The sequence below is a fragment of the Corvus hawaiiensis genome, chromosome 36, assembly GCF_020740725.1.
Source record: "Corvus hawaiiensis isolate bCorHaw1 chromosome 36, bCorHaw1.pri.cur, whole genome shotgun sequence".
Lineage (NCBI taxonomy): Eukaryota > Metazoa > Chordata > Aves > Passeriformes > Corvidae > Corvus > Corvus hawaiiensis.
The window spans coordinates 507,218-523,345 of record NC_063248.1 but is presented as its reverse complement, the minus strand read 5'-3'; the positions used below and the strand labels follow the sequence as shown (position 1 = coordinate 523,345).

The 16,128-nt window shown below is 67.2% G+C and overlaps 3 protein-coding genes across 3 annotated transcripts; 1 reads left to right on the top strand and 2 right to left on the bottom strand.

The window, feature by feature from the left end:
- Positions 1-80: 80 nt before the first annotated feature.
- Positions 81-2,224, bottom strand: VAMP8 (vesicle associated membrane protein 8). Its single transcript, XM_048290323.1, has 3 exons — positions 2,143-2,224; positions 703-891; positions 81-287 (listed from the first exon to the last, which is right to left on the bottom strand). The coding sequence occupies exons 1-3, from the start codon at positions 2,143-2,145 to the stop codon at positions 144-146; spliced, it is 336 nt and encodes a 111-aa protein (XP_048146280.1). The 5' UTR covers positions 2,146-2,224; the 3' UTR covers positions 81-143.
- On the top strand, positions 2,144-9,530 carry GGCX (gamma-glutamyl carboxylase). The gene is made up of 15 exons (XM_048290039.1): positions 2,144-2,336; positions 2,680-2,892; positions 3,637-3,795; positions 4,011-4,176; positions 4,798-4,876; positions 4,947-5,053; positions 5,576-5,739; positions 6,127-6,386; positions 6,647-6,778; positions 7,188-7,339; positions 7,783-7,952; positions 8,207-8,337; positions 8,405-8,552; positions 9,058-9,247; positions 9,339-9,530. Exons 1-15 carry the CDS (start codon positions 2,144-2,146, stop codon positions 9,493-9,495), a joined length of 2,421 nt encoding a protein of 806 aa, XP_048145996.1. The 3' UTR covers positions 9,496-9,530.
- A 502-nt stretch (positions 9,531-10,032) lies between these two features.
- On the bottom strand, positions 10,033-15,142 carry MAT2A (methionine adenosyltransferase 2A). Its single transcript, XM_048290290.1, has 9 exons — positions 14,964-15,142; positions 13,473-13,550; positions 13,273-13,395; positions 13,081-13,193; positions 12,864-13,007; positions 12,566-12,784; positions 12,001-12,183; positions 11,763-11,896; positions 10,033-11,416 (listed from the first exon to the last, which is right to left on the bottom strand). The coding sequence occupies exons 1-9, from the start codon at positions 15,052-15,054 to the stop codon at positions 11,314-11,316; spliced, it is 1,188 nt and encodes a 395-aa protein (XP_048146247.1). The 5' UTR covers positions 15,055-15,142; the 3' UTR covers positions 10,033-11,313.
- Positions 15,143-16,128: the final 986 nt, after the last annotated feature.

Here is a 16,128-nt window from a genome sequence, read left to right as displayed (position 1 = left end):
GCCCATCTCACCACGTCTATCTGTGTCCCTCCCCATGTCCCCATGTCCCCCCACCACACACACACACACACAAGTCCCACTGGTTCTTTCCCCCATCTGTATTTGGGCCCTGGGGCGGCCATGTCTCCGTGGGGACACTGGCTCTAGGTGGGGATGGTGCCGGTGGCCAGGAGGATGATGAGGACAAGGACAATGACGCCCACGAGACCGAGGATGACGAGCAGCTTCACGTTCTTCCACCAGTAGCGCCGGGCCATCTTCTGGGATGTTGTGCGGAAGTGCTCCGACTGGGGGGACAGAGACATGGGGACACCCCTGACACCCTGGGGATCCCAACTGCCACCCCAGGGACATCCCTGACACCCTGGGGACCCTCTGCTGCCACTCTGGGGACACCAACTGAAACCCTGGGGACCCCCACGGACATCCTAGTGACAGCTCCTGCCACCCAAGTGTCCCTTGCCAACCCGCTGGGCACCCTGCAGTCCCCTTAGGGACCCCGTTCTCCCTTGGGGATCCCTTGGGGATCCTGTGTTCGCCCTGGGGTTCCAGCACCCACCCTGGGGACCCAGTGCCACCTCAGGAGCCCTGCACCACCTCAGAGACACCGTGCCACCTCAGGGGCCTTGAGTCACCTCAGGGAGCTTTGTACCCACCCTTGGGACCCCGTGCCCCTCCTCACGCCCCCTGTGCCCCCCTCACAGTGGCCTCCAGGTCCTGGCTCTTGCTGTGCAGCTGCTCCAGGTTCTCCCCCCGCGCCAGGATCCGCTCCACGTTCTGGGTCATGATGGTGGTGACCCCCTGCACCTCCCGCTGCAGCGCCCGCACGTGCCCATCGCCTGCCGCGGCATCTGTCGCGACATCCGCCGGGACCCCCCCCGGGACCCTCGCCTGCAACACAGGGCAGGGGTCAGGGGGGCACCTCCAGCACCCCACATGTGTCCTGGACACTCCCACAACACCGCATGAACACCCCACACCACCCTACAGACACCCCATGCATGCCCTGGGGCACCCCCAGCACTCCCAAGGTACCCTGGACACCCTACAAACACCCCAAGCACCCCAACGGTACCTGCCAATCCCCGCATGGGCACCCCAGCATCCCATGGGTACCCCATATACACCCCCTGAGCACTCCCCATACGCTCCCCATACACACCTTACACGTACCCCAAAAGTGCCCCCGCAGTACCCACAAGGCACCCCAAGGTCCACACCAAGCACCTGCCAAGCACCCTATGTGTACTCTGGGCACCTCTCCACGCACCCTATGGCACTCCCAGGACATCCCGTATGTATCTCAGACACCCCATATGCTCTCTAGATACCCCATATACACTCTGAAGTACCCCATAAGCGCCCTGAGTCCCTCACAGGCACCCCATGCCCACCCCAAGCATCTGCTGAGCACCCCACAGGCATTCTGGGCGCTTCCTCGAGCCCCTACAGGCATCCCACACACCCCAACAGCTCCAGCACCCCGTAGGTACCCTCTGAGCACTCCACGCGTCCCCCAGGCATGGATATCCCCAAGCACCCTGCAGGCACAGCATGGACCCCCCAGCACGCTATGTGCACCCCTTGGCACCCCATACGTACCCCAGACCCCCATATGAACCCCAGAAACCCCAAAGAGACCCCCTAAGCACCTTATGGGCGCCCCAGGCATCCCCAGCACCTTCTGTGAACCCACCTGGCACCGCATATGCACCATGGGCACCCCATATGAACCTAAAAGCACCCCACAGGTGGCCCACGTCCACCCCAAGCACCCCATAGGCGCTTCCCCAGGCACCCTGTGGGTCCCCCGGACACCCCCCACATCCCACAGGCACCCTCTCGGCACCCAGCCCCCCATAGGCACCCCAGAGGAACCCCATAAGCACCATATGGGCACCCCACGGCAGCCTGGGCACTTCCTCAAGCGCTCTGCGGGCACCCCAAACCCCCTCACGCGCCCCAAAGGGACCCCCCAAGCCCCCTACGGGCACCCCTCAGCCCCTACGGACACCCCCTTGGCACCCCACGGACACCCAGGAACACCCCGGCTCCTTCCCCGCGCTCCCCACGGGCCACCCCGGAGCCCCCACAGGGACCCCCCGTACCCCCCCCCCCGTGCCCCCCGTGCCCCGATCCCACCATGGCCCGTCCGGCCCCGCTCGGCTCCGCTCCCGCGGCGGCCCCGGACCCGCCCCGCCTGCCCGGGGCTTCCGGGAGCGGCGGCACCGGCGGCCGGGGGCGGGCCGGGGGCGGGCCGGGGGAGCGGCGGGGTCGGGCCGGGGGGTGCCGGGGCTGGGGCGAGCGGCGGGGCCGGGGCCGGGGCCGGGGTCAGGGTGGGGTCGGGGGTCACGGCGGGCCGGGGGTCGCGGGTCGGGGGTCGCGGGCCCGGGGGGCGGGGGCGGGGCCGGGGCGGGGCGGGGGTCGCGGGGCGGGGGCGGAGTCTGAGGGGAGGGGCGGGGTTTCACTGGGTGTGTCCCCGGCGGCCCCGCCCCCCGCGCCGCTGATTGGCTGCCGCGGCCGTCACGTGCCGCGCTGGCGGCGGGGCGAGGCCGGGGCGATGGCGGCGGCGGCGGCGGCGGCGGGTGCGGAGCGGGGCGGGGCGGGGCGGGGCGGGGGGTGCCGGACCCCCCGTGACCCCCGTGACCCCCGTGACCCCTGACCTGTGACCCCCGGCAGGCCCGGCGCGGCGGAGGCGGCCGGAGCGGGGGGAGGCGGCGGGGCGGCCCCCGAACCCCACCGGGCCCCCCAAGTCCCCCGGTACCGGCCCCGGGCTGGCGCAGCGGCTGCTGGGGTTCGAGCTGCGGGACCTGACGCGATGGCACCGCTTCGTCCGGCTGCTGCACCGGCCGCAGGACCCCGCTGCGCTCGGAGCCTTCCGCGCAGCCTTCGGTCCGCGGGGAAGGGGCACCGCGGGGTTCCGGGGGAACCGGGGCTGGGTGGGACCGGCGGGGCCGGAGGTGCTTCGGGGGCACAGGGAGACCGGGGGCTGGAGGGATCAAGGGGCTCTGAGGGGCACACAGACCGCAGGGCTCGGGGGCACCGGAACAGGGAGACCGGGCACCGGGGGGACACCGGGGGACAGGGTGAGCAAGGGCTGGGGGGGCCCGAGGGGGCTGGGAGGGCCCGGGATGGGAGGGTCCGGGGAGGCTACGGCGGGGGACAGGGAGATCGTGGGCTGGGGGGCCAGAGGGGCCTCGGGAGGGGAAACGGGGAACAGGGGAGGGGGGCTGGCGGGGCCGGAGTGGCTGCGGGGGCCGGGGGGCTCTGGGGGGATGGGGGAGCTCCGGGAGGGCTCCATGGGAACGCTGGGGGAACAGGGAGGCTGGGCCTGGGGGGGCTCGGGGAATCCAGGGGCCCGGGGGGCACCGGGACTTTGGGAGGGCTCAGGGGCTTGAGTGGAGGGACTGAGGTCCGGGAGGTCCCCCCCACCCGAGGGGGGCCGGTGGCGTCCAGCCGTGACACGTCAGCACCGGAACAAAGGTTGGGCAGCGGCCTGGGTGGGTGGAGGGGGTCAGTGCCCGCCCGGATGCCCAGGGCCTCCTGCGGCCGGATGGGGGGGACACGGTCACTGACCGACGGATGCCTGGATCCCCCCGGCCTGGTGGGATCACTGACCCCCCTTCATCCCCCCAGGGCTGCTGATGGCCTTGGATGTGCCGCAGGAGCGGGGCCTGGGGCACCTGGACCAGCGGTACCTGGATGGGCTGGACGTGTGTCGCTTCCCACTGCTGCCCTTCCTGCAGCCCCTGCCCCTGGACTGGATGTACCTGCTCTACACCATCATGTTCCTGGGTACGGACTGGGACAGGCCCGGGAGGAGCGGGACGGGCAGGGGACAGCATTGGGGCAGGAACGGGGCTGGCATACGGGCAGGAATCACGGGGGGGACTGGCACTGGGGTGGGAATGGGCACTGGGATGGACACTGGGACTGGGAGGGAGCTGAGGGAGGCTGGGGACAGGCACCAGGAGGGGCTGGGGGGTACACCGGGGGTCCTGTGCCCGCAGGAGCGTTGGGCATCATGCTGGGGTGCTGCTACCGGCTGAGCTGCATCGCGTTCCTGTGCCCGTACTGGTACCTGCTGCTGCTGGATAAAACCTCCTGGAACAACCACTCCTACCTCTACGGGCTGCTGGGCTTCCAGCTGGCACTGCTGGGCGCTGACCGCTACGGGTGGGCACCTGGAGGGCTGCAGGGACCCCCAGAGCACAGGGAGCCTGTGGGGACACGGGGGACATGGGGGGCACTGGGGATCCCAGGGCTCTGCAAGGCAGCAGGGTGGTGACGTGGGGCTGGGGTTCCCATGGGACAGCAGAGGTTTTGGGGTCCCTTGTGGCACCAGGGTCCCAGTGGGGCGGCTCAGACCCCTAGGTCCCCATGGCACTGGGTCCTCAGGGGGTGGCACAGGTCCTTGGGACCCCCATGACGTTGGGTTCCTGTGGAGTGTCACAAGTCCTGGGATCCCCTGTGGCCCCGGTGTCTCTAGGAGGTGGCACAGGCCCTGGGGACCCCTGTGGCACTGGGTCACCTGTGGGTGGCACGGGGGCCCCCTGGGATGGCACAGGCCATCGTGTCCCCAGCAGGTGGCACGGGTCCCGGGGTCCCCATGGTGCTGTGTCCCCAGGGGATATCCCTTTGGCACTGAGTACCCACCCGGTGGGACAGGTCCCGGTGTCACCCCTGGCACTGTCGCCAGTGTGTCCCCTGGGGCAGTGACAGGTGTCCCCAGGGCTCTGGCAATGGGGTGACAGTGGCCTTGTCCCCCCGTGCCCGGGGTGCCCCGTGCTCCTGCAGGTCTGTGGATGGGCTCTTCCGTCCCCAGAAGAGGAACGCCCACGTCCCACTGTGGAACTACGCCCTGCTGCGCGCCCAGGTGGGTGTCCCTGCCCGGGACCCCCGGGGCCCCCCGGCACCCCCGGGACTCCCTGACCGTGTCCCCCCAGGTGTTCATCGTGTACTTCATCGCGGGGCTGAAGAAGCTGGATGCCGACTGGGTCGGGGGCTTCTCCATGGGGACCCTCGCCCGGCACTGGCTCTTTGCACCCTTCAGGTCAGGGGAGGGGAAGGGGCGAGGGTGAGGAGGGGGACAAGGGTGGGCTGAGGATGAGGAGGGTGAGAGGTGATTTGGGGTGAGGATGAGGAGGGTGAGGGGAGTTGATGGGGGTGTAGTGGAATTGTGGGGTCCAAGGTGAGGATGAGGAGGGGGTAATGGGGATGGGGTGACAGGAACGGGGCAGAGGAGGGTGAGGGGGGGTGATAGGGATGAGGATGAAGGCAAGGGTGGGACAGGATGGGATTGGGATGAGATGGGGTGGGATGAGGAGGGTTATGGGGTTGGAGTGAGGATGAGGGTAAGGAGGTTCGATGGGGAGGAGAGGGGGGCTGATGGGCTGGGGTTAGGGATGGGATGGGATGAGGACGGGTTCAGGGGGATGGGTTTGGGTTGAGGATGAGGAATGCGACGGACAGGAGGAGGAAGGGGGGGAGGTGATGGGTGGGGCTGAGGAGGGGCAGGGTGAGGCTGCGGACGGTGCTGGGGTGAGGCCGATGCCGAGGAAGGCTCCGTGGCCAGGCTGGTGCTGTCCGAGGAGCTGACCAGCCGCCTGGTGGTGCACGGTGGGGGACTGGTGCTCGACCTCTCTGCTGGTTTCCTGCTCTTCTTCGATGCCACGCGGCCCCTCGCCCTCATCTTCGTCACCTACTTCCATTGCATGAACTCCCAGCTCTTCAGCATCGGTGAGGGGGGACATGGCACCCCCAGACAGCCCCAGGGCACCCCCAGAGCACCCCCAGCCTGGGCAGGGGCACCCCCTGAAGCAGCCTGAGCCTGGGTGGGGGCACCCAGCCACTCTATGACTCGCCTTAAGCACCCCCAACCTGGGCATGGGACCCCTGGGCACCCCCAAAACACCCTGAGCCAGGGCAGGGGCACCTGGGGACCCCCAAACACCCCCCACCAGAGCAAGTTCCCCCTCCATGGCCCCCAAATCCCCCCCCCAGTCCCCAACAGGGCTACCCAGACACCCCAAAACACCCTGGCCCTGTGCAGGGACCCCCCCGATCCCAGACAGGGACACCCCCCACCCCTGGGTGCAGTGGGGGTCCCTAAGTGTCCCCCCCCAGGCATGTTCTCCTACACCATGCTGGCCACCAACGGGCTCTTCTGCCGGCCCGAGTGGCCACGGGGGCTCGTGGCCCGCTGCCCCCGCTGGCTGCGGGGGTGGCTCCCCAGCACGGAGCCTCCCCAGTCCAGCCCTGACTGCCACTACGGGGCCCGGGGGGCGCGAGGGGACCTTCGGCCTCGCCAGCACTTGGCCGCAGCCTTCACCATCCTCTACGTGCTGGAGCAGCTCTTCCTGCCCTACTCCCACTTCATCACCCAGGTGGGCACGGGGGGACTGGGGAGACGGTTTGGGGACATGGGGGTGGTCTGAGAAGAGTAAGAAAGAGTTTGGGGACACGGGGAGGGGGTTGGGGGATGTGGAGGGCATTTGGGGGCACGTAGGGGACATTTTGTGGGGTTGTGGGGGGGCACTTAGGGTGGTAAAAGGGGGCTGGTGGTAGGTATGGGGATCCCTGTCCCCTCCTTGTCCCCTGGGGTGGGGACACCCCTGTGCTCTGTGACCCCCCCGTGTCCCCCCAGGGCTACAACAATTGGACCAACGGGCTCTACGGCTACTCCTGGGACATGATGGTCCATTCCCGCTTCCACCAGCACGTCAAGATCACCTACAGGGATGGGCTCACCGGGGAGGTGGGCTACCTGAAACCAGGGGTGAGTGAGCCCTGGCGGCACCTGAGACTGGGGTGAGCCAGGCCCTGGGGTGGGGAGGGATGGGGGGCTCTGATCAGTCTAAATAAACTCAATGTTTTGAGCCAACACCCCCCGGGCCTCAGTTTCCCCAGTCCCTCATTTTCTCGCTGTGCCTCAGTTTCCCCCTGGTGACCCCCCCATTTCTCCCAAGTTCAGGGACTTCCCCCGTGGGCCCCCCACTGTGCCTCAGTTTCCATCATCCCTCATTTTCCCCCTGTGCCTCCATTTCTGCCCGTGTTTCCCCATCACCTCTCACCCATGGGACACCCCCTGGCCTTCATTTTCCCCTATTCCTCGTTTCCCCGCCGTCCCCCATTGTGGTCCCCGTCCCTCATTCCCCCGTGCCTCAGTTTCCCTCCGGTCCCCGCAGGCGTTCACGCAGAGCCGGCGCTGGCGGGACCACGCGGACATGCTCAAGCAGTACTCGGCCTGCCTGAGCCAGCTGCTGCCGCGCTACAACGTCACCGAGCCCCAGATCTACTTCGACGTTTGGGTGTCCATCAACGAGCGCTTCCAGCAGAGGTGGGGGGCAGGACAGGGGCCGTGGGGGGCCTGCGGGTGGGTCTGGGCTGGGGCACACGAGCCCCGGGGCACCTCGTGCTGTGGGTGCTGTCGCTGCAGGCAGAGAGGCCTTGGGGGTACCCGGGATCTTGTGGGGGCCACATGGGATTCTGGAGGGATACCCGGGGTTTTGGGCGACATGGGGACGCAGGGCTTGGCTGCACAGGGTGGGGGACCCGCGGGTGGAGCTGGTGTGGGAGCTGTGGGCCCACAGCTGTGGGTGCTGCTGCTGGTGGAGCTGCTGCTTCCAGCCGAGGTTGGGGAGGACACAGGGACAGGTGGGGGTGCTGGTGGTTTGTCTGCACAGGTGGACCTGTTGTGGTCCCCGTGGACCCCACGCCGTGGGTCCTATAGTCCCACAGGATTTGGGGGTGCTGAGGGGTGTTGACACCTCATTCCCCCAGACTTGTGGACCCCCGGGTGGACCTGGTCCGTGCTCCATGGTCCCCATGGACCCCCACGCCGTGGCTGCTCCCGCTGCTCGTGGATCTCTCTCCGTGGCGTCAGCAGCTGCAGGAGATGGAGGCGCAGCTGGATGGACACACGGACACCGTGTTCATTGCAGACTTCCCCGGTGCGGCCCTAGGGGCCCTGGGGGTCGGGTACAGGGCACTTGTGGGGCCAGGGGTTACAGAGCATGGAGGGCGGTCAGCAGTGGGTACAGGGAACGAAGGGTCCCAGGGGTTCAGGGGTTGGGTACAGGGCGTGGGGGAATCCTGGGGTTGAGGGGGGTTGTGGGGTACAGGGCACAGGAGTGTCCGGGGGTTCAGGGTGGGGGCACAGGGCCGGGGGCTTCAGGGTGGGGGTACAGACCCAGCTTTGTTCCAGGCCTGTACCTGGAGAACTTCGTGAGCGAGGACCTGGGGAACACGAGCCTGCGGGTCCTGCGGGGGAAGGTGCTGGTGGAGCTGGTGGAGCAGCAGCAGAACCACTCGCTGCAGGAGGGTGAGGGGATGCAGGTGAGGCTCGGGGGGACCCCGGGGGGCCTGGGGGTGCCTGGGGGTGCTGATACTGTGTCCCCCCCAGCTGCCAGCGGGGCAGTACCACAAGGTGCACACGGTGTCCCCGGAGCCCTCGTGCTACATGTACCTGTACGTCAACACCACGGCGCTGCAGCTGGAGCGGAACCTGACGCAGCTGCGGGAGCTGCGGGAGCGTGTGCGCAACGGCACCGGTGAGGACCCCCAAATACCCAGCACCTCATCCCTGGGGACCCCAGAATCCCCAACACCTCACACCTGGGAATCTCAAAATCCTTGACACTTTGCTTTCTGGGACCCCAAAATCCCCAGCATCTTACCCCATGGGGGGAGGTTCCAGGAAGACCCCCAATCCCTGTCACTGGGGTGGAGGAATGACAGGGTCCCCCCAATTCCTGGCACCTCACGTCTTTCTGAGTAGTGGGAAGACAACCCCTCAAAAATCCCTGTCAGTTTTCGCCCTAGGGTCACAGGGACCCCAAAATCCCCATCACCTCATCCCCTGGGCAGCAGTGGGGGCATGGGGACCCCAAAATCCCCATCACCTCAGCCCCTGGTGAGCACTGGGCTGAGGTGATCATGGAGGACCCCAATCCCTCCCTGTGTGGGGAGATCAGGGCAACATCCCCAATTCCCATCACCAGACTGGGGGCATCACAGGGACCCCAAAATCCCCATCACCTCCCGCCTCCGCCCCAGAACAGTCCCCGTTGCCCCCCGAGCTGCGGCCCATCCTGGGGGAGCCCCCACCCGCGGGAGTCCCGCTGGACCCAGTGGTGTCTCTGTTCCTGCGGCGGGAGCGGCGGCAGCAGCGGCGGGAGCACGAGTCCAGCCTGGCCCAGCGCCTCCGGCGCTTCCTCCGCAGGAAGTTCTTCCTCTTCCGCCGCAGGTCAGTCCCAAAGCCCCCTTGTCCTCCTGTCCCCCCCCCCCCGTCCCCCGTTGCCCCCCGTGCCCCCCGGTGCCCACCGCTGTCCCCGCAGTGCCCTGATGACGCTGATCGCGCTGCGGAACCTGGCGCTGGGCCGCCCGTCCCCGGAGCGCCTGGCGCAGGAGGTGGCCTTTGCCAGCTGGAACGGGGAGGAGGAGGAGGCTCGGCCCGAGACCGATGGGGGGGCCCAGAGGGGCCCCGAGCTCTGAACACTCTAAATAAATGCTATTTTTTAAGCCAGAAATCCTCCCGTGCCTCAGTTTCCCCCCATCCTCCGGATTCTCCCAGTAACTGGCTCCCCCTGCCCTGGGCGTTCCCCACCCCGTGTACCCGTTTCCCTCCATCCCCCAGCTCCCCAGCCACATTCCCCAACCCTTCCCAGTTCACCCATCCCAGTCTCCCCTGCACCCCAGTTCCCCCCGTGCCCATTTCCCCAAACCCCAGTGTCCCCCATCCCTGCTGCCCTGATACTCGTTCCAGCCGTGTCCAGTTCCCCCGTCCATTTCTCCTGTGCTTCAGTCACTCCCCCAGCTCCCCCCATGCCCCTTTCTCCCATCCCAGGACCCTGTGCCTCAGTTTCCCCTGTACCTGGTCCCCCCCCACACTTTCTCCCTATCTAATCCCCCATATCCCACTTTCCCCCGTACCCCAATTTCTCCATCTCCCAGTGCCTCGGTTTCCCAAACCCTTCAGCTCCCCCCTGCACCCGTCTCTCTCCCCCGTTTCCCCCACACACTCGAGGTGGCTCCATCTAACCCATCACTTTTATTGAGATTCTTTTCTTTTTGAACTCATTTTTGGATTCAGTGGATCAAAACATTCGGACGAAACCTCCCGAAAATAGTAAAACCAAGAAAAAAAAAAATCCTCAGGGGCAGGAGAAAGCCCCCCTTGCCCCCCCCCAAGGCACTCTGGGGGCCGGAGCCCGGGCGGGCAGTAAACAAGCCGGCTTCTCTGTACCACACCGGCCACCAGCGCCACGCCCAGGCACCCCCGGCGCTCCAACAAACCCATTTCCCCCCCGTTTCGCCCCAAATTGGTGGGGGGCAGGGGGAGGGCGGGGGGAGGGGAAGGGGGGGCTTTCAGGGATCAGGAGCTGCCGGCTGAGTGCGGGGACTTCTCTGTACTCACGCCCCCGCCTCGGCGCACAATAAATACACCAAACCTTCAAGTATCAAGCGCCAAATGCCCCCCTTTCCCCCCCAAAATCTGGACAAAGTTGGGGGGTGTGGAGGAGTTGTGCAGTTGGGGAGTCGCTTCAGCTTTTGGATTAAAACCCAAAAAAAAAAGAATGTAAAATGTTTTCCTCTGGTACCGAACCCTCAGGGGGGGGTTGGGGGTCGGCTTTAGCGTGTCCCCCCCAAAATGTGCATTTTTGGAACAAGAGGTTAAAAATGAGGGTTAAGAACCAAACCCAGCACCAGCGAGGTCCCAGGGGGGGTGGGGAGGTGGAATGGGAGATGTCCCCCCCACCAGTGGGACTGGGGGAGCCAAAATGAGTATCCCCCCAGTGGAATGGGGACTGTGGAGAGGGACACACAGGGAGCCACAATGAGGGGTTTGTGTGTCCCCCCCCCCGCACCAGGATGGGGGGGGACAGTGGGAGCAAAAATGGGGGGTCCCCCTGATGTAGTGGAATTCGGGGTCAAGGGGGAATGGGGAGTGATAAAATGGGGTAACCCCCACAGCAGTACTGCTGGGACTCAGAATGGGGTGGCCCTTGCCACAGTGGGACTGTGGGGACATGGGGGAGGGCTCGAGAGGGCACTTGGGCCTTTTTCCCCATCTCCAAGCTCGGAGTAAAGACAGATTTGTTAAAAACCATCCGGAGGGATTTGGGGGGACACAGGGGTGGGCTCCAGGAGAGGCACGTGGTCCCCACACAACCAAAACGATGGTGAGAGACAATGGCGGGGCCGGGGAGCCTGGGGGGGGGCTGGGAGCTCTTTCCCCCAGAGCCCACGGGCTTCTCTGTAACCTACGCCCGCGGGAGTGGGGGGAAAAGCCCTAACAATGCTCTTTTCTCCTCAGTATTTTAGTTTTTTGGGCACTTCCCAAGGGAAACTGTCCCTACCAAAGTGGCCATAGGCTGCGGTCCTCTGATAGAGGGGCTTCTTCAGATCCAGATCCCTGGAATACACAATTCCCGACTCAGTGAGGTGGCCTCGGGGTCCTGCCTTCGCCCCTTCCCTGCCTGGCCGGGGGTTCCGCAGCGGCGCCTCCGCCTCCTCCCCACCCCATGGGGCGGTTGGAGCTTCCCCGGCTGCTCCCCAAAGCACCCGGCTGGCTCCCGGCTCCGGGGAAGCTCCAAGCGCTCGGCTCCGGCGGATACTTACCCCGTCCGCGCCCCGAGCGCGCCTTCTCCGTTCGGCCGAGCGGCTCCGCGCCGGGTCCAGGGCGCCAGGCGGTCCCCAGGCTGCTCCGGGAGGGACCCCCACCCGCCCCATCCCCCGGCACAGCCCCCCACGCCCGTTACCTGACGATGACCCCAGGCCGCAGGTCGAAGTTCTTCTTGACGATCTCCAACAGCTCCCGCTCGCTCTTCTGGGAGGTGCCGTAGTGGAAGATGGAGATGGACAAGGGGTGCGAGACCCCGATGGCGTACGAGACCTGCGGGGGGCAGGTGGAGGTGGGGGTGAGGCTGGACCCAGAGAGGCTGGGGAGGGGGGCCGCAGCACCCATCTGAAGCAGCCTCGACCCAGCCCAACACCCACCTGGACCAGCACCCTGCGGCACAGCCCAGCCTTCACCAGGGACTTGGCCACCCAGCGCGCGGCGTAGGCGGCCGAGCGATCCACCTTGGTGTAGTCCTTGCCCGAGAAGGCGCCGCCTCCATGCGCGCCCCAGCCCCCGTACGTGTCCACGATGATCTTGCGGCCCGTCAGCCCCGCATCGCCCTGTTGGGGACAGCAGCGTCACAACCTGTCCGTATTGTCACCAGCGTCGTCCCCACCGAGCCATCGCCGTGCTGCCGCTGCCACCACCGCACCATGCCGTGACCACCGTCGTGTTATCACCGCCACCATAACCACACCGTCTCTGCCACCACTGTGCCATTGTCACCACCGTGCCACCACCATCACACCACTGTAACTGCCACCACTGTGCCACCGCCACTGTGCCACCGCCACAGTGTCACCATCTTGTCACCACCCCTCAGCCACCACCACCGCACCATCATTGCCACCATCGTGGTGTCGCTGCCAGCACCACCATCGTGCCATCACAACTGTCACCACCACCACCACCGAACCACCACCACAGTGCCCTCGGCTGCACCTGGGGCCCGCCGATGACGAAGCGGCCGCTGGGCTGCAGGTGGTAGATGGTGTCATCATCCAGGTACTTGGGCGGCACCACGGCCTTGATGACCTTCTCCTTCAGCGCGTCGCGCATCTCGTCCAGACACACGTCCTCATTGTGCTGCACCGAGATCACGATGGTGTGCACCCGGATCGGGATCACCGCCCCACGGTCCTGCATGTACTGCACTGTCACCTGCCAGGGGACACCAGTCAGAGGCCAGGAGGGGGAACAAAGGGCTCCCAAGGGCTTTGGGGACTCATCAGCACCTCACCTGTGTCTTGGAGTCGGGGCGCAGCCAGGGCAGGGCTCCGCTGCGGCGCAGCTCAGCCAGCTTGGCGTTGAGCTTGTGCGCCAGGACGATGGTCAGGGGCATGCACTCCTCCGTCTCGTCCGTGGCGTAGCCGAACATCAGCCCCTGTGGCACAGGGACAGGGGGTCACACCCAGCCCTCGGTCACACCATGGCAACCCCACGGCCCCGGGTCTCACCTGGTCACCGGCGCCAATGTCCTCCTCGCTGCGGTCCAGGTGCACGCCCTGGGCGATGTCCGGGGACTGCTGCTCCAGGGCCACCAGCACATTGCATGTCTTGTAGTCAAAACCTGGGGGGACAAAGGGGGCTGTGGTGAGCCTGGTGCCACCACTGTGCTGTCACTGAGGTGGTGGCACCCCGGGACACACCTTTGGAGGAGTCGTCGTAGCCGATGTGCCGGATGGTGTCCCGGACAACCTTCTGGTAGTCTACGTTGGCCCGGGAGGTGATCTCCCCCGCCAGCAGGATCATCCCGGTTTTGGCGACCGTCTCTGCAGGGACAAGGGTGATGTCAGCACAGCGTCACCTCCACGTCACCCACCTGCTGTCCCCTGGTGCCCTTACTCACCACATGCCACCTTGGCATCAGGGTCCTGCTTGAGGTGGGCATCCAGGACAGCATCACTGATCTGGTCACAGATTTTATCTGGGGACACGGAGAGCAGGGGGCGTCACGGTGGCGTGGGACAGCCCAACACGGCACAGCCCTTCCTTCCGGAGCCTCCGGCACAGGGATCGGAGCCCCATAATCCAGGAGCCCCCCAGGGTGCACACAGCCCTTGCCTCGTCCCCAGTCTGGAATTCCAGGCATGTCCCAGTTAAGCTCCAGCTCCAACTACGGCTGAGCCCTGTGGCAACACTGAGGGGATCAGACCCATATCCCAGCTTCCCAAATCCGCAGCATGCCAGCTTCCAGCAGCTCTGCCCCAGGCAAAGCTGTTCCAGCCATACCCCACCAGACACCCAGCTCCCTCCTGCTCCCGGGGTGTTTTACGCCGGTGGGGGGGGGGTCCAGGGTGTCCCAGGGGCCACCCGTGTCCCCAGGACTGCGGGCGTCCTTGGCAGCGACCTTCCGGGCAGGATCTGGGTGAGGACAAGGCAGCGCCCAGCTTGGGTGAGGGGAGGGGGGGTCCCCCAGATGCTTTTTGGGGGGAAAGAGTGAGGAAATAGACCTCATAGCCTCCTCCCTCAGGCAGCGTGGGGGGAGCCCCAGAGCAGCCGCAGGTTGTGCCATCGGGTTTGTGGGTGCTTGAGCCAGAAGGACCAGAGCTGTGGGGTGCTGTGGGGCCCGAGGGGGACCTGGAGCTGAGGGGAACTCGGGAGGTGCTGGGTATGCCCTGACAGTGGGTGCCGGAGTGGCCAGAGCTGAAGGGGTTCAGGGGTGCTGGCTGTGCCCAAGCAGTGGGCGCTGGGCGTTGGCAGCTGCCTCCGGAGATTAACAGTCATGTGCCCCAAACCGGCGAGGACAAAGACCGGGGGAGACCGGCACCAGCTGGTACCGAGCTGGGGAGGGCTCCAACCACCCCCCGGGAGGAGTGTAACCCCCCGGCTGCAGCGGGAGGGCACATCTGGGGAGACCCACGACGCTTCATCTCCGGCTGGGCGACATCGGGGGATGTGGGGTGGGCTGAGGGCGGCACTCCGCCCCGGGGGGGGTGTGCGTGCGGGTCACCAGGCCTGTCTTACCCCCGGCATCCACGCGGGGAGGGAGCCCACGGCGGGGGTCCCGCGGGGTGCGGGGGCACCGGGAGCTGCTTAGTCACGGCTGAGTCACGGCGGCACCGGCCCCCCCCGCCCGCCCCATCGTCACCCCCGTGTCCCGCCCCACGCGGGCAGCACGTGCGCGCCGGGCCCGCAATGCGGCGAGCGCGCGCCCGCCTCACACTGCGCGCGCGCCCGCCCGCGTCACCGCCCCCCCCCACGCCCCCGGCCCACCCTCATCCCCTCCATCCTCATCCTCACCTCCTTCATCTTCATCTTCACCATCCTCCTCCTCCTCCCCCCCCGCCCGGCCGCGCCTGCGCGATCGCCGCCCCGCCCAGCCCCGCTTGGCCCGCACCTGGGTGCCCCTCGCCCACGGATTCGGAGGTGAAGAGGAAGGTGCCCTCCTCGATGAACACCTCGTGGAAACCGTTCAGTTGCCCGTTCATGGCGGCGCGATGGGCGGCGACAGGCGGAAGGGGAAAACACAGGAACAACAACACCCAAGCACGGCCGCGGCAGACTGAACGCGGCCCCTTCCTCAGCACCTCTAGTTATAGCCTCCTCGCCCCGCCCCGCTACCGCTTCCAGCCAATGGCGAGCGTAATACGCACCGCGGGGGCGGGGGGGCAGAACCACTGCAGCCGGGGAGGGGGAGAGCGTTACATAACGCGGAGCTTGGCCTCAACCTCCGGGGCAGCCCGGAGCGGGCCGTCATCAGCTGGGCACTCAGCAGAGTTAAACCTTCGGTCAGGCCGTCTCCTCTGCCCCGCACGGCGCAATGCTGCGGGCGGGCACTGATGCCCCCGCCGTACTCCCCCGTGGTGGCCGCATGGTGCCTCCCGCGCGGCCCGGCAGCTCGAGGCGCGCGGCGGCGCACGCATGCGTCCGGCGACCGCACGGAGGGCGCATGCGCAATGCACGGCCCGCGGGCAGCGAGGACGGCCCCGCCTCCCCGCCGCCATCTTGCGCAGACCGGCGTCGCCATTGTGCGACCTCGGGCCCGCCGGGACCGACCCCGGCCCGGCCCCGCCCTTGCCCCTGTCCCCGATCGCAACCGGGCCCGCGGCTCCCCCAGGCGCTGCGGCCCCGCGGGGCGGGTCTGAGCCCGGGCACGGCCCTGATGGTGCCCTAGGCCGTTGGAGCCACTTGACGCCTGATGCAACCAGCACCCGGTGTTGCCAGTGCAGGAGCCGCCCGGCTCCGGCTCCCCCCGGCACCGCCTCCCCGCCCGGCCCGGAGCACCCCCGTGCCCAGCTGCTACACACGGGGCGCGCCGGGAGCTTGGGCAGGCCCCACGTGGTCAGCACAGAGTGACACTCAGGCGTGACGGACCCTGACACCCACAGCCGGACAGACGGCCCGGACAGACGCAGATCCGGGTCCGGTGAACACCCAGGCTCTCAGCGCCCTTGCGCTGCGGGCTGCCTGACCGCTGGCACCGCCGGGTACCGTACAGATGGACACCCCTACGGCCGGGACAGGCACACACACACAGACACACTGCTGCGTCCAGGACAGAC

Bases quoted from the DNA above. Each gene is read 5' to 3' on its own strand.
- MAT2A (XM_048290290.1), bottom strand. From the start codon at position 15,054: ATGAACGGGCAACTGAACGGTTTCCACGAGGTGTTCATCGAGGAGGGC. The intron at 13,551-14,963 runs GTGCGGGCCAAG...CCGTGTCCCCAG, and splicing joins CGTGGGCGAGGGGCACCCAG to ATAAAATCTGTGACCAGATC. The intron at 12,184-12,565 runs GTGCAGCCGAGG...TGTCCCCAACAG, and splicing joins TCGTCATCGGCGGGCCCCAG to GGCGATGCGGGGCTGACGGG.
- VAMP8 (XM_048290323.1), bottom strand. The intron at 288-702 runs GTGAGGGGGGCA...CTGTCCCCCCAG, and splicing joins GCCAGGACCTGGAGGCCACT to TCGGAGCACTTCCGCACAAC.
- GGCX (XM_048290039.1), top strand. From the start codon at position 2,144: ATGGCCCGTCCGGCCCCGCTCGGCTCCGCTCCCGCGGCGGCCCCGGAC. The intron at 5,054-5,575 runs GTCAGGGGAGGG...CTCCGTGGCCAG, and splicing joins TGGCTCTTTGCACCCTTCAG to GCTGGTGCTGTCCGAGGAGC. The intron at 8,338-8,404 runs GTGAGGCTCGGG...TGTCCCCCCCAG, and splicing joins AGGAGGGTGAGGGGATGCAG to CTGCCAGCGGGGCAGTACCA.